This window comes from Electrophorus electricus, chromosome 16 (genome assembly GCF_013358815.1).
Source record: "Electrophorus electricus isolate fEleEle1 chromosome 16, fEleEle1.pri, whole genome shotgun sequence".
Taxonomy (NCBI): domain Eukaryota; kingdom Metazoa; phylum Chordata; class Actinopteri; order Gymnotiformes; family Gymnotidae; genus Electrophorus; species Electrophorus electricus.
Window position 1 is genome coordinate 14,185,393 of NC_049550.1, and position 16,099 is coordinate 14,201,491.

The 16,099-nt window shown below is 41.7% G+C and overlaps 2 protein-coding genes across 2 annotated transcripts; both read left to right on the top strand.

Annotated features, from left to right (window-relative positions):
* The first annotated feature begins 8,256 nt into the window (after positions 1 to 8,256).
* On the top strand, positions 8,257 to 10,097 carry LOC113591192 (lipopolysaccharide-induced tumor necrosis factor-alpha factor homolog). Its single transcript, XM_035534698.1, has 4 exons — positions 8,257 to 8,359; positions 8,657 to 9,070; positions 9,447 to 9,576; positions 9,912 to 10,097. The coding sequence occupies exons 1-4, from the start codon at positions 8,257 to 8,259 to the stop codon at positions 10,015 to 10,017; spliced, it is 753 nt and encodes a 250-aa protein (XP_035390591.1). The 3' UTR covers positions 10,018 to 10,097.
* A 1,853-nt stretch (positions 10,098 to 11,950) lies between these two features.
* Positions 11,951 to 15,108, top strand: LOC113591204 (cytadherence high molecular weight protein 3-like). The gene is made up of 4 exons (XM_035535033.1): positions 11,951 to 12,113; positions 13,267 to 13,347; positions 13,604 to 13,966; positions 14,317 to 15,108. Exons 1-4 carry the CDS (start codon positions 12,020 to 12,022, stop codon positions 14,334 to 14,336), a joined length of 558 nt encoding a protein of 185 aa, XP_035390926.1. The 5' UTR covers positions 11,951 to 12,019; the 3' UTR covers positions 14,337 to 15,108.
* Positions 15,109 to 16,099: the final 991 nt, after the last annotated feature.

The following is a 16,099-nucleotide window of genomic DNA, read 5'->3' on the forward strand; positions in this document are numbered from 1 at the left end:
CTCTCTGGATCAGAATGCTAGGACCATGATGTAACTCAAAACACGGGAATACAATGTCTGTGTATTCACACAAGAATGGTGGGGCGGGTGCTATGGTACATTCAGTCAAAGCTACAAGCTACAGACAAGGAAGGTGTCCACACAGACACGGCCTGGCCCCAGAACAGGGGCGCCTGCCCAGGTCACCTACTGCTTTGTCTGAATGTATCTATGTTGTACCAACAGGACACAATCTACAGTTTTGTCCACGTTTGTGTTACAGTATAATGTAGTGCACTGACACTTACTTGCACATGACTATTTTAGGTCTTTGACTCAAACGCTGTTTCCGTCAAATGGTGAGATGGTGTTTGCGCAAGATGCGGGTGCGAGTGTCAATATTCCGTAATGGTTGACGTAATGGAATGCTGTGGGATCTGCGAATGACTTGTTCTTGAAGCTGGTGAAGCTCCTGTTCATGGGTGAAAAGACTCTGCCCTCCACCCTGAGAAAGATGTCTGACAGTTCTGTATAAAAAGCAAGAATATGATTTCATTGGCTTGGCTTTTTTCCTACATGCTGTGCTGTCATACAGTACACAGTACGGCTACTGTAACAAGTACTGTGCCGTAACAACTTTATTCCACGTGCTTTACAGCTCTACATCTGTTTTGTTGCATTCAGCGATGACCTCATTGTACAGTGATGCAGGATAATGTGCCGTGATTTCGCAGGTACAGTCTCGTGCAGCACACTGAAGACGCACTGAAGACTCTGCCCAGCCTCCTTCATCATCAGGACATGATGTATGGCATCACCGTAGTGGCCCTAATGTTATGAGAAATGTATCAACGTCTGTTGCCTGGTCCCCTTCTTTGTTTTCTCCATGTCCTCATTTTTGTCTTCTTCTTCCTCTTCCTCTTCCTCTTCCTCTGTATAACACATCTGTCCATGTGTGGCATTTCTAGAAAAAATAAAATACATCTATAAATACATTTTACGTTCTTAAGCACATCTATCTTTGCATCATATTCTTTCTGGGGAAAAAACATTTTGAGTTCATTTGTCTAATCACCGAGAACTGGTGTGTGTCCTGCTGGGGGCAGATCCCTTCACTATTTCCCAAATTCCTTGTATTTCTGCCTTAATCTTGATCCAATGAGTGCCAGTCCCGTTACCATCTCACATCCACCTGTATCCCAGCCCCATAGCAACGGTTTTCCTTACCACACCCATTTCCTTCCCACGCTGATGATCAGCTGATTACTAGGAAAGGTTTGTCATGTGTGTCATACAGAAAAATGTACATTTGTTTGAGTCCAGTGAAAGCCAGCTTGATGTGAGTGCGTCAGAAATAAGATTTAATAGCATAGCAGGTAGATAAATGAAGGGATAAAGCTGGACGTGTCCTCAACATAAGAAGACCGCTCACATTCGAAGACGTGTTAACGGGGAGAGAGGACTTTTGTGCGGAAGTCAGAGGTGGTGTCACTGCAGTGTTACTTGAGTGATGTGCACCAGACAGGGCGTTCAGAGAGTCTGCATCAGTCCCTACGCTAGATCACGGGGAGAGACTTTTCCCTTCCAGACAGCAAGCAGCTGATGTGAGATACGATACAAGCAGGAGAGCAGGTGGCATTTCGCCTTGCAGGGTGTCAAAGGAAGCGACGGGGTCTAAATACAGCAACGTTGTGCTGGGAGTTTAAGGGGCTGGTTGCAGTAGGGACAGTAACAGACGAAAAGACAGTAGTCACGAAGGAAGAGGAGCCAGCAGAGCCCGTACAAGGCTGTGGTACACAGCAAGGACAGAGATCAGAGACAGCTAAAACTGTCTTACTTTCTGTCTTTACTTTCTCAAACACATCTGTCTGTCTTCATGTTCTACATGACAAATGACATTTTTAATTTGGTTTAATGACCTAGCAGTGATTCAGAGAGAAACGCTCTGTAGCGTTTGCACCTGGAAGCAAGAGGAGAGGTTTTGCACTTTTGTTCATGCTGATACCCTCACACACAAACAAGCATGTATGTATGTAAGAGAGGCAGTCACTTAACACTAAGGATCAGCGTTGCTGGTCAGGACAGTAGAGGTGGACCTGAACTGAACCGTTTGCTCTGCCATAGAGGGACATCACGTGCCATTGATAAGAACAACAGGTCTGAACTCTGCCAAGCTCCACTCACATGCTGCTTCAGTCATATTGCCTTGCGTTGGTCTTTGAGATGGTCTTAGGGTTTGTCTTTAAGTAGGTCTTTGGTCCGGTCTTTGGGCTGGTCTTAGGGTTGATCTTTGAGTTGGTCTTTGGGCTGGTCTGTGAGTTGGTCTTTGGGCCAGTCTTATGGTTGGCCTTTGACTTGGTCTTTGGGCTGTTCTTTTGGCTGGTCTTTGAGTTGGTCTTTGGGCTGGTCTTTGAGTTGGTCTATGGGCTGGTCTATTCCAGCCCACAGTTCAGATGGCAAATCCTGTAATCCAGGCTCTTCCTCCTCCTGTAACCAGAAGCCAAAGGGCAAGTAAGACAGGTAAGTATATTAGTGCATCATGGTAACCACACGTCACTGAGCTGCTCACCTGTTCATCAGTCCTTTTGTTTCTTAGTGAGACACCTTATCTGCATTACCCCAAAAACACATACACATACAGACAAGTGTTCTTCTCATGTATAGATGCATATGAAATAGCAACAGTGTTCACATGTAAAGATGCATATGAAATAGCAACAGTGTTCACATGTAAAGATGCATATGAAATAGCAACAGTGTTCATATAGATGCATATGAAATAGCAACAGTGTTCACATGTATAGATGCATATGAAATAGCAACAGTGTTTACATGTATAGATGCATATGAAATAGCAACAGTGTTCACATGTATAGATGCATATGAAATAGCAACAGTGTTCACATGTATAGATGCATATGAAATAGCAACAGTGTTTACATGTATAGATGCATATGAAATAGCAACAGTGTTCACATGTATAGATGCATATGAAATAGCAACAGTGTTCACATGTATAGATGCATATGAAATAGCAACAGTGTTCACATGTATAGATGCATATGAAATAGCAACAGTGTTCATATAGATGCATATGAAATAGCAACAGTGTTCACATGTATAGATGCATACGAAATAGCAACAGTGTTCACATGTATAGATGCATATGAAATAGCAACAGTGTTCACATGTATAGATGCATATGAAATAGCAACAGTGTTCACATGTATAGATGCATATGAAATAGCAACAGTGTTCATATAGATGCATATGAAATAGCAACAGTGTTCACATGTATAGATGCATACGAAATAGCAACAGTGTTCACATGTATAGATGCATATGAAATAGCAACAGTGTTCACATGTATAGATGCATATGAAATAGCTCCACTCAAGAGACCTTGAACGCTCCAGAGTCCTTCATGAACTATGAACGATGGGCTCTTATTCATACAATAGTGCGTCTTGCTGCCTGTTCTTTAAATTAGGTATTTATTTCTGTTCCCTACCGTCTTCAGACATGAATGAGACTCTTCAAACTCTGAACTATAGAATTCAACAAGGTTCACTAGATTTTGCTTCAAAGAAATGAAGTTTCATAGGTAATAAATGAAATTACGTAAGCCTAATCCTCCAAAACTGAGTGTTTTCACTCTTGAACCTTTAAAAGATTAACTGCCTGTCTTGGACTCTGGTGATTACACCATATAGCTGTCGGAACACAGCATGAGTATTTCAGAAGACCTTAAATCAACACAGGTTTGGAATGCTTGCTTTGTTTCACGGGTCAAGTTCGTGCTATAAATCTTATATTATACCATCAAACGACTCAAATTACAATCATTTCCATTTCCATTTCCATTTTCAGCATTTAGCACACACTCCTATACAAAAGTGTTTTTGTCATAGAATGTATTCTAGCCAGTACAGCAGGTTAGAGTCCAAGACACTGTTGAGTTCAAACACTGCTGAAATACAGAAATCAATGCTGAAGTGCAAAATAAACATAAACTCTCAGACAACGATGAGTGCAAGAACAAACAATACCAGACAATAAGTGTTAAAGTTTCAATAACTTAATACTAGGATCAATGGTCATTTAAATATTCCACAAATAGATGAGCCTGTGTTTGAAGACTCAAGGGACTCTGCTGACAGGACACCCAGTGCAAGTTCATTCCACCATGTGGGAACTTGGCCAGGGAGTAGTCTTGGTGCTTTTCTTTCATGAGACATGAAGATAGTCGTACTTGATCATTATCATCATATAGTCATGCGAGTACATGTCATCATATAGCTATGTGTGCACACATAATCATGTCATCATGTGAGTACATGTCATCCTGTTACAAACATGGATGAGACTTGATCAAAAGTCAAAACTCAGACTGGTGTTTGATACTGGGGTAATCTTTTTTCAGAAAAATGTTTGTAATTCAATTGCTGCCCTTTATAAGCACATCCCCGTAAGAATGTAGGTTTGGATTATCCAGCTAAAACAGGAGCTGCTGGGAGCACCACCGCAACAGACACGGATCGTTCGGATCGTTCGGCCGGTTTGAAGGCCACGCTTACTCTGCTTTCTCACATGCTGCACTAGCCAGAATCTAGTTCAGCACACAGCAACTCCTTAAGGGGCCAGCAGGTAATGTTGCCCACAGCCACACATACATCATGTCATTATCTACTGTCAGACATGCTCCAACTGTTAGCTGACATCTGCAGAGAGAGAGAGAGAGAGAGAGAGAGAGAGAGAGAGAGAGAGAGAGAGAGAGAGAGATGGAAAAATTGTTCAGCCTACCGGAAATCAACATGCCCTTCACACAAATTGCCATAGTGGTGAGTCTGCCTGACAGGGGCCTGGCAGGTTGTCTGATTAATTTTACCACACCACCAGATCCCCTGAGGTATTTGCACCCTGAGGTATTTGCACCCTGAGGTATTTGCACCCTGAGGTATTTGCACCCTGAGGTATTTGCACCCTGAGGTATTTACACTCAAAAAAGACAAGTCCTCCTTTTTTGTTAGGTCTTTTGTTAGGCTACTAAATATTTTTTCCGGAAATAATTTTAGCTTTGATGCCATCTCGACAGTGTACATAGTGTTGTCTGACTGCCAGAACATGTTAATAATTGGAGGGTAAATGTAATTAATTTGACCTAAATGATGTCTGCTGTAGTTACGTGTTTTCTTGGTAAGGTGAGAGAAATGGTCAGCATGTAAAAGTCTAAACTGGAGCTGGTGTTTCTAAATTTCTGTCCTGAATTTCTAGGCATTCCTTTCTGGACACAGAAAGCATATCACCGTTGTAACGAATTAAACTCGGACACAGACGAGGGATCCATATACAGGGAACTTTATGAACAAACAAACCAAGGGCCAGAGGCAGGAATGTCAGGTTAGGCGTGTGAGGGTCAGAGAAAACAAGGATCAGAGACAGGCACCAGTACAAAAGGGTTAGACACGAATCCAAAATCCACAAAAAAAGTAACGCACAGAGACCGCTGGCAGTATTTCGCAAAGGTTCCGAAGTCCCGGAAGCTATCAGAGATGTAGATGAGCTGCAAGGGTGTGAGATCCGCTAGAAGGCGCCCTCTGGTGGCCAGACGTGTGTATCGAAGCACCTTCACTGACAACCGTCCTATGATCCGACGGCATGTTTAGATGTTATAACTGAGAGGTTTAGGGCACTCAGAGCATCGGACTGCCAGGGCTGAATCAATGTCACTGCATTGACAGGGGAAATATTATTTGTCATTTGTTTTTAGTATTTTTGGTTTTTAGTATATTTTGTTTTTGAGAATGAACGTGTTACCTTGCTGTATTGTATGACACCCAATAAAATGACTGCACTTACAGCGAAGATGTTTTCTCATTCTTGCGGTTCACATTGTTGGACCATGTGTGCGTGTGTGTGCATGTGTTTGTGTGTGTGTGTGTGTGTGTGTGTGTACTGATTTTACTGTAATTGTAGTGAGGATACATTACATGTCTTTTATCACTGTACATAGGTAAGAAACAACACATGTTAGTGTTAGTTAGTGTTTTGCCTGTGACTGGTTTGTGAATGCTTGTATGTATTTACTGTTGAACTCTGTGTGTTACTGTGTGAGTGAATTATACCATTTGCAGCATGCGTTCATTGTTGTGATGGAAGTAGAGAGTTTCGCAGAGATTATTAGGAGTTCGGCGAGACCTGTTACTGTTCTGCAAGCTGTGTTAATTATATTAATAGTGATGCTGATAGCTAATGTATTATTTGAAACATTGTATAGTAAATATTGAACAATTTTAAGTGTTACCCTGAATTTAATGTAATTACATTTCACCCATGTTAGTAACCGTAGTAACATAAACACTACTGTTCCGACCTCTTCTGCGGTCCATGTGTGCTCACCACATGTCAGCAGTGACTCCGCGCCCACATGGAGCTGGCGGAGCCTGTCCCGTAACATTCCTGTGGCTCATCACTTGACCTGCTGGAAAAAGACGGCTGAAAGTGGTACCTCTTCCACTAGTACAGCTGTGCCGACAAATGTCAACAGTGCCATTTCATAAGTTTTCAGGTAGGTTCAAAATCATGTAGCTCAAGATTATTTAATTACTTGCAAGAAATTAAAAATAGCATTTTAAAAAATTGCCGTATATGTATGGATAAGTGTGTGCAGGTATTTCATATTTCTGATGTATTATTATAAGCAACTGATGTATTAATAGTATTTACAAATTTATTTTTTTTAATTGAATTTATAAATGTTTATAAATGTCTATATGTTTAGCATTATTCAAATCATTAGGTGGTAGTTTCTTTGCTTGTAGGTGTCATGAATTTTACAGATAAACATGATTACAATGCAACTTTACCTCTTGAGGTGCTTACTGGTGTCGTAGTCTCCATCAGTCTTTGACTCTCTCTCTCTTTTTCTCTCTCTCTCTCTCTCCCTCCCTCTCTCTCTCTCTTGCTCTCTCTCTCTCTCTGTTCTTTTTAATTGTTCTCTGACAGTCTGCCGTATGAGATACATCTGACCTATTGAACAGTAGCACTCGATCAAGATTTTGTATGCTCAAACCTCCACAAATTTTCACAAAGGACAAAAAACACAGGTATATAAGTGTGTGTGTGTGTGTGTGTGTGTGTGTGTGTGAGTGTATGTGTGTGTGAGTGTGTGTGTGTGTGTGTGTGTGTGTGTGTGTGTGTGTGTGTGTGTGTGTGTGTAAGACAGAAAATTTATGTCATTCTAATGGAGACCAATGATATTTTTTGGGTTATTGAAGTTAAGGTTATGGTTATGTGTAGGTTTAGATACAGTACAGTTTACCCACAGATATTAATATTAGTGCGTGTGTGTGTGTGTGTGTGTGTGTGTGTGAGTGTGTGTGTGTGTGTGTGTGTGTGTGTGTGTGTGTGTGTGTGTGTGAGTGTGTGTGTGTGTGAGTGTGTGTGTGTGTCAGTGTGAGTGTGTGTGTGTGTGTGTGTGTGTGTGTGTGTCTGTGAGTGTGTGTGTGTGTGTGTGTGTGTGTGTGCGTGTGTGTGTGTGTGTGTAACTAGGCTTACTATCTTTAATGACAACTATCATGAACATGAAAACAAGCAGTGATTAAATGTACTTGTTAACTGAAATAAAAAAATATAAAAATAGGGTTTTTTTAATATAAAAACTAAATCAAATATAAAACTAAATAAAAATCATAATATTCACTGCAACACAAACAAAAGCAAAATAGAATTATGCAGAAAAACGTTAGCGTTCATGTTTTAGCTAAGACATTTATGGCGGTGTTATAGATGTGGATTATTAAAGGCTGAGGAGAGGCGATATCTCTACGAGTCCTACAGGGTACGGACTGACATCTGAGGAACTAAATCTAAAATGACTAAAATGAACTAAAACTAAACTGAAATAAACAAACTAAATAAAAACAACAACTAATGAAAATTTCAAAACTATAATAACACTGGTGCGCACACATTCCTGAACAGAAAACGTGTACTAGTACAGAAAACTAAGTGGCAAAAATCCTAAAGACAGATATTCTGTGCATCACTGTTACTCACACATATCTGCGTAGACACATGACACTACAAAGATCTCCCCAGACTTGCTGGGCAGCATGTTTAAGATACAGTCTTACCTCCATATCTGACAGAAAGCGAGTCAGAGAACAAGTGAGAGAGAGAGAGATGGGGTAGATGAGTAAATCAAATCCGCACACATCTCACCCGGCCTGTTTCCTGGGCCTATTTCCTGACCTTCCTGTCTCATAGGTCTCATTCATGGAAAAGATTCCTCCTCCACCGTACCCTGTTGCTGAGTTAGGATACTCAGATTTCACAGTATTCGACTCCGCTGAGGCGTACGCCTATACCAATCCAGCAGGTGCGCATGTCTGATAACGTCCGATAATTAGAGCCTAGCCCTGTCGTGACTGAAGTTGCTGGGAAGGGACCTTCCTGTGAGAACTGTTCATTTTGGTCTGCAATATGAGGAGTGAAGAGGTCTGGACTCTGAAAATGACCACGAAATGACCCACATGTACCAACTCACTCGGGGCCCAATCCCACCATCAGATATTACGACTCATACAGTCCTTTTTTGCTGCTGTTATGTGCTTTTGAAAATGGCTCTGTGCGTGCATGCATGCGTGATGGGTATACGGTCCTTCCTCTTCCACAGTGTCACTTGCTGAACCCATGTACCAGCCGGAGATAAGCGTGGTCCAGCAGGGTCCTGTCTTCATGCAGCCTGCGTTCCAGCCTGCCTCAGTGATGATGCAGCCAGAAGTAACGGTGGTGCAGCCTGCACCTGCTCCGGTGATCATGCAGCCCATGCAGCCAGAAGTAACGGTGGTGCAGCCTGCACCTGCTCCGGTGATCATGCAGCCCATGCAGCCAGAAGTAACGGTGGTGCAGCCTGCACCTGCTCCGGTGATCATGCAGTCCATGCAGCCAGAAGTAACGGTGGTGCAGCCTGCACCTGCTCCGGTGATCATGCAGCCCATGCAGCCAGAAGTAACGGTGGTGCAGCCTGCACCTGCTCCGGTGATCATGCAGCCCATGCAGCAGCCGGTAACAGTGGTGAAGCCCGTAGGTGAGTTGATTAACAGCCTCAACGTACCGAACAGCTCGTACAGGTTTCATAATCAGCAACGACAAACCATAATATGTCAATTTCCATCATAACCCCCCTTGTTAATTAGTCTGCTCAGCACGGAATTAACCACGAAAAGGTGAAGCGCAGGTGGAGTGGGTCCGTGCATTAAATGAGGATGAGCTGGTCATACTGTGGTCATACTGCACACATACTGTGAAGTTTTATCATTACTCAAGTTCAGTTTTAGTTGTTGCACAAGATGTGTAGGACGTTCACTTTACTCACTTGCTGTCTTCTGCTAACACAACCCTTTATTCTCAATATTAAAAGCGTGTGTGTCTGTGTGTGTGTGTGTGTGTGTGTGTGCATGCAGTGGTTGTGACACCACGTGATGTACCTGTACAGATGCAGTGTACTTACTGCCAGCAGCACATCCTCACGGTAACAAAGCCGGTCCCTGGACTCCTCACCTGGATTATATTTGCTTCTCTCTTCGTGTTCTTGTGAGCTACCACACACACACACACACACACACACACACACACACACACACACACACACACACACACACACACACACACACACACACACACACACACACACACACACACACACACACACACACACACACTTTATATATTAAATGCAGGGGTTGGTATAGTATAATGGATAAGGGTGGTGCTTCATCTGTGGGAGGAGCAGGGTTCAGTCCCATGTCTGAATGAGTGCTACCCATGCTAAACCACATGGGGCAGGACTCCTGACACTACCTGTGCAGCATGACTGAAATTGTGTATAGATTGTTTATTATATTTTGGTACGTCTTGTCCCTCCCCAGAATATGGCCGTTCTGTCTGATTCCTTTCTGTGTGCATTCCTGCAACGACGTGGAGCATCGGTGTCCTCTGTGCAGACAAGTTCTGCACATTCACAAACGCATGTGACACGCTCCACACCTGCGAAACCAGGAGCGCCACAAGAATACCGAGCCATCGAGGCTGTTTCAAAGAGATCAACAGTTATATCAGAAATATAGTTATAGCTATAAAACATTCATTTTCAAAGCTAGGCATTCTCTCTGTTCAGTATAGCTAGATATCTTTTTTGTTGTTGCTTTATTTGGAAAAGCTTGTCTTGACACATTGATATTGATGTGCATGTATGCTGGAAGATTACTTACCAAACCTGTAAAATGACTTTAGGAATGTACAGTATTCCAGAACTCTTTCCGGAAACATGTCTTGATCTTTTCAAAGAACACCAGCTTAGAATGCAAGCTTTAGTAACGAGCATACCTGTGCCTCTCTCCTGTCCTTTGAGCAGAACACACATGTTTATCAACGTAAATGGTGTGTAAATAAAGCAGTAATCCAATTGGCCTTGCTCTCCTGTGTTTTTCTAAAGGAGATGGTATAACTGTATTTGAGGTAAAAGAATAACATCATCTAGTTGAAGGCAAACTAAGCCAGTGATTAAGCCAGATCTGATATCTTCATATCAGGTATATCACATGGTCCTTGTGAAATATCTCGTGAATTGTCAGCATTCAATACTTTTGTGAACAATGGAACATTGAGGAGCAAAGAGACAGCGGAACACTGATTAATGTTCTCATATCGGACTATATTTAGAGTTTAAAGTTTAACTAAATACGTAATGATGTTATTATCTTTGTTAACTTTTTTGAATTAACTTGCTACTAATAAGAATAAAAAGAGGGAGAAGAAGACGTATTTTAAGAATGTAGTTTGTTGCGTAAGAATACAGGCGAGGAAGGGAACGCGTTTCACTGTAACTCCACTCTGTTTGAACACCTAGTACTGAGAGCAACAACAGGCACAAAATCCATGTCTCTTCTCTCGCTCCTCTTCGCTCTCCTCTTCCTGTTACGTTTGCAGATTTCTTATTCTCTTTCTTTCTCTCTCACACTTTTCTCTGTCTCTTTCTTTTTGACATAAGTAAGTGTGAGGGGGTTCATTTACAGTCTGTGTGGTAGCACCTAGAGGAAGAAGTGCAAGATCTCTTCATCGTCTCACCGCGTGCGTGCTTGTGTGTGTGTGTGTGGGGGGGGGTTATCTAATGCTGTTCACTGCTTTGACAAAGTACTTTGACTGCAGTATTTTAATGAATTGAACTGAAAAATAAAAACTTTTTTCAGGTGTGATTACTGGATTACTAATAAATTATTAATCAAATTAGAATTTGAGATGCTTATTACAGTTGGATACTTTTTCATTATCCTGCTTTTTTAATGTTCTCTGATTCTCAGCTCGTCATTCACATATCGAAGTAGAAAGATTGTAAGGTGATAGACGAAAAAGCACCATGAAACCATGATTTTCAGAAAAGCACATACCAGCACAATTCAAATACATTTTCAACTCATATTCCTGTGAATAAGACAACTGGTCAAGCACAGACACCGACAAGGGTGTCCTCTTTTCTGCCCTTCAGTAGGCTGACCACGGAGAGAACGCTGCTCCACGAGGCCTGGGTCCCCTCCTGAGTTCCACTCACGCACCCTCTTTTCACAATATCAGTACAGCGTGTGTGTGTGTGTGTGTGTGTGGCTGGTCTTTTGAACATAGTGAAAACTGACCACAGTCCTTAGACCATAGCGAAAATACCTGCTGCTCCTTATCCTGCACCTCCTCTGGACACTCATCCATCCATCCATCCATCCATCCATCCATCCATCCATCCATCCATCCATCCATCACTGCACACCAACCAGGCTACACCCACCAGTAAGGCCACTACACCCAGCATGATAATGTTGAAGTAAAGCCCACCGACGGGATTTGGCAGCGAAGGACTTTTATTTTAACGGGGTGTTTTGTCCTCAGTTCAGGGTTCTTGTGGTATGCATTTCCTTGTCTAAACGCACTTGGAAACCTGTCCTGGAATGCTGTTCAGAAAATTCTGTTTGCCTTTGACACATTTCATATGATATTTCCTGTGTTCACTTACAGTCTCTTGGTAGCTGTGAGAAGAGAAGTACTGCTATCCCCACATACACCACTCAAATCGCAAAGCTCAGGTAAGTGTGTGTGTGTTTTATGTGTTTATTCTGCCACTGTTAACACTTTTCTACCTTGTAAATGGAATGAACTCTGATTATTCTTGAAATTATTCAAGATATTTTAGATATGACTGTTGATAAATTCTAAATCCAATCATCACAGCTATTGAAATAAAATGCTTTGTTGACTGGCTTGTTTAAGGTTTTTTAATTAGTATTAATATTCTCGCTCTCCCTGCCTCTGAGAGAGTTGTATCATAATTGAAACTAACAAATAATTTACAGTTTTTGTCAGCTGCTTTGGTTCATTTTTCAAATCGTTAACCTTTATAAAATAAAAAGTGTATTTCTCAGAACAAACAGCACCACAAAATCCCATAACACTCTCAGAATCCTTAGTTTGTGTCTCAAAAGTAAATATTTTTCTCAATGAACATGTCAATGCTAGCAGAACGACCTTGTGTTATTGTTGTTGAACAAGACATTCAAAATGTCTACAATGTTGTCAGGGCACTCTGTAAGTAGTTTCTGATGGGTAAGGTTTTGTTGACTGATTGAAATGCACGAGGCTGCACTATTTCTGTGGGACATGCAAACTTCACCAGTACGGTTACACAGTAGTGTGTGTAGGAGACTGGTTGAAAGAGGCTAGGCAGGATTTCCATTTATGTTTTGACTGTTTGGGCTGTAATTTGTTGAAAGACTACGTCATTGTGATACAGAAATGAAAGACAAAGCTGTTGTACAGCATTGCCCTTCACATGCATTCTCCATCACACACGCAATCTCCTTCACATACATTCTTCAGTACACATTTTTCTTCACAGGTCAATGTTAAGAATGTTAAGATCCACATTCTCCTTCACAGGTGAATGTTAAGATTCACCTGAGAGCAGTTCTTCAGCTCAGGATACATTTACCAAAATACTCTTATAGAAATGTATAATATATGCTTGACAGATAATGACAACTGGTTGATCACGTTTAAATATAATGATTTATGCCTAGTTTTTCTTTAATAGCAAGCTGTCTCTCTGCTCTAGTGGTGCTATACAACAGTGTTATCCCACCACTAATGTCTGCAGTCTGGAAACCACAGACAGAAATGAATAAAATAAAGAAGAAACAAAGAAAGAAAATGAAAGAATCATCTGTGTTTTGTCTTCTGCAGTTTGGAGAGTGCCCCCGCTACTGCTCGGCCGGCCACGATCGCACCTTCAGCCACTGAGCTCCACAGCGGACGTCACAGCAGGTGCTCACACCAGCCACCAGAACACAAAGCCGTCCGTAGTCCACTGTAGAGCAACGAGGGGAAAACGCACAATATTCCATACTAATGCTTGAAATATGAACGTATGTGGTATATATGAGAGGGAGAGCAGAAACACGAGTAGATTTACTGCTACATTTTGAGTCTAAAACTTGTCGAGTCTAAAACCAGCATGTACAACTAAATGCGCTTACCACCAAGGCTTTCAGTGTTGACCTTTTTATTTTTGTCCACACAGGTGTATCCAAGGCAATGTACAACCCATACTACACAGTGACCCAGCCTGCGGTCACAGTAACCCAGCCTGGGGCTACGATAGTCCAACACAGGCCCCAGCCTACCATAATCCAACACTCAGCCACGCCTACCGTAATCCAGACACCAAATGCAACGGTGGTGCAGGCAAAACCACCGCCCACAATAATCCAAACTACGTCTCAGAGCAGAGTAATCGTCCAGCCACAGGCCATGCCTACTGTAATCCAGCCCGCGGTACAGCCCGCTGTTACGGTGGTCCAGCCACAGGTCATGCCCACTGTAATCCAGCCCATGGTACAGCCCGGAATCACTATGTACCAAGCCCCGGCTGCGAACACTGTGGGTGAGTACTATTCCAGTTGTTTGTTTGAGTGTTGAGTGTTGTGTCACAGACCACAGGCCAGTGTCCAGTAGTATAATCTCAGCGCTTTCAGGAACTTGTACTACCAATTTAGAACTTTAGTATACAGTACTATCAATCCAGAACTTCCTAGTAGTATCAGTTTATTATTTAATTCACCTGGTCAGGTTGTTCTTTAGAAATGTTCTTGATTTCAGATTGCTGCCATGTTTGGGTGGGAAATTACATTTTGAAGATCTCTAATACACACCATATGCCTATGCACCCCCCCCCCCACACACACACACACACACACACACTGACTCTGCTTTTACTATGATGTCTCTTTGCAGTATACCAGCGATATTTCTGATTCTGTTCTGGGTGAGGAATTGCGGGAGAACCTGAAGAACCCAAAGAGCCTGCATGACTCCAGCTGTGATTACAAGCATGCAGAATTGCACTAAACAATTGAGGTGTAGGGGTCTTGTAATAACCTATGAAAATGAGCAGTTAATAAAAGTGTAGTTAAGCGTGGAATATGTATCAGAGCGCAACACACTATATTATATCTAGTCTGAACAGAAGGTGTCTTTATGTACTCAACCGGGAATAGCTCCCATTCTCATCATATTCAAGAAACGGCATCAAATTCTATATACATTTATTTAGTAATGTCTATGATTATGAGTGGAATTAAATTTTTATGTTTGTGCAGTCAGAATTACGAGTGGTGTCAGTTTCAAAATAAACATACATAAATAAACACATAACTTTTGTTAATTTCAAATTTAATGATATTAGACATCAAAAGACTACAATAACCAGCCTATCAAACTGCCGGAAAATATTTAGGATTTTTTAGTATAAATTTTCTGACATTATATTTTATATAGTTTTATTCTGGTTAATAAATCATTGGTTAATCCATCAAAATGTTTTGATCATTCAGTAAATTCAGTAAATCATTCAGCAAATTGTAACTATCTAATATTACAGATAATATGCACAACAAAGACTTCATGAATGAATTAGGATTAACTGCTGAACTACACTGGACCTGGGGGGAGGGTGTAACACTCACATGATGTTCTAGATTATTCTATTTTGAATCAAATACTTGAAAGTGTAATATTTACTGTAATAAAGAGGCTTCCCCATCTCCATTGAATATTGAACATTTTTGGAGCTTTTTTCTGCCTTCTCTATAGGGATTTATACTCCCTATACCATTCAGTCATTGAAAAACTGAAATTGTGTGTGTGTGTGTGTGTGTGTGTGTGTGTGTGTGTGTGTGTGTGTGTGTGTGTCAGAGGGAGAGAGATTAAAATTTGTGAGGTTCAGAAGCCTCTTCAATGGGGTATGTGTGAAGAAATGTTGATATGAACATAGAACTTGAACTCATGAGAAAAACTACACACACACACACACACACACACACACACACACACACACACGCATGCTAAACTGTTCATCTACCAACCAGCAGCATAAAGCATCCACCCTGTTAGAACCTCCCAGCTGCTACATCTCTTCTAGGTGCCTTCATAGGTGAGTCACTCCCAGTATATATATCTGCACTGTCTGTCACAACATGACCACTCCTCGCCAGATACTTGAGCCAGTGTAGCATTTCCCTCCGTCATGCTAGTGGTGTAGCTGACGGAGCGGGTGTCCCAACGTCTCGACGTCTGCTTTGGCCTTCAGCTTCTGTCTGCGCCTTCATCTTCACAAGACACCTCCACCATAACTGTGCTGCTGCACCTCCATCTTAAAGTACAGACTCAATAACAGACAGGACAGGCAGGCAGATTTCACAGCTGTTCTCCAGATTACATCTCATTACTAAATGAAGACGAAAACCTGGAGCAGGACAAATAACAAATGTCCTCATTATTTCTTATGTCTATACAGGCAACAGGGCCTGTGATGTCCACCCCGGTATCCACCCCAATGTCTAGTTTATCAGACATTTTGGGATTTACATACGTCGTCAAATCAAGCTGAAAATTTTGCTTTTGCTAGAAACTGAACATAAAAAGGTGAGTGGAATGCAGAAAGGTAAAAACCAGATAGTTTGGTATGCTCCAGTGACAAACATCCTTACACGCTGCTGTGTTAAAGACGCCTTGACAT

Coding starts and splice junctions, on each gene's coding strand:
- LOC113591192 (XM_035534698.1), top strand. CDS start 8,257: ATGGAAAAGATTCCTCCTCCACCGTACCCTGTTGCTGAGTTAGGATAC. Junction 8,360..8,656: donor CGCCTATACCAATCCAGCAG/GTGCGCATGTCT, acceptor CCTCTTCCACAG/TGTCACTTGCTGAACCCATG. Junction 9,071..9,446: donor AACAGTGGTGAAGCCCGTAG/GTGAGTTGATTA, acceptor GTGTGCATGCAG/TGGTTGTGACACCACGTGAT.
- LOC113591204 (XM_035535033.1), top strand. CDS start 12,020: ATGATATTTCCTGTGTTCACTTACAGTCTCTTGGTAGCTGTGAGAAGA. Junction 13,348..13,603: donor CACAGCGGACGTCACAGCAG/GTGCTCACACCA, acceptor TTGTCCACACAG/GTGTATCCAAGGCAATGTAC. Junction 13,967..14,316: donor CCCGGCTGCGAACACTGTGG/GTGAGTACTATT, acceptor GTCTCTTTGCAG/TATACCAGCGATATTTCTGA.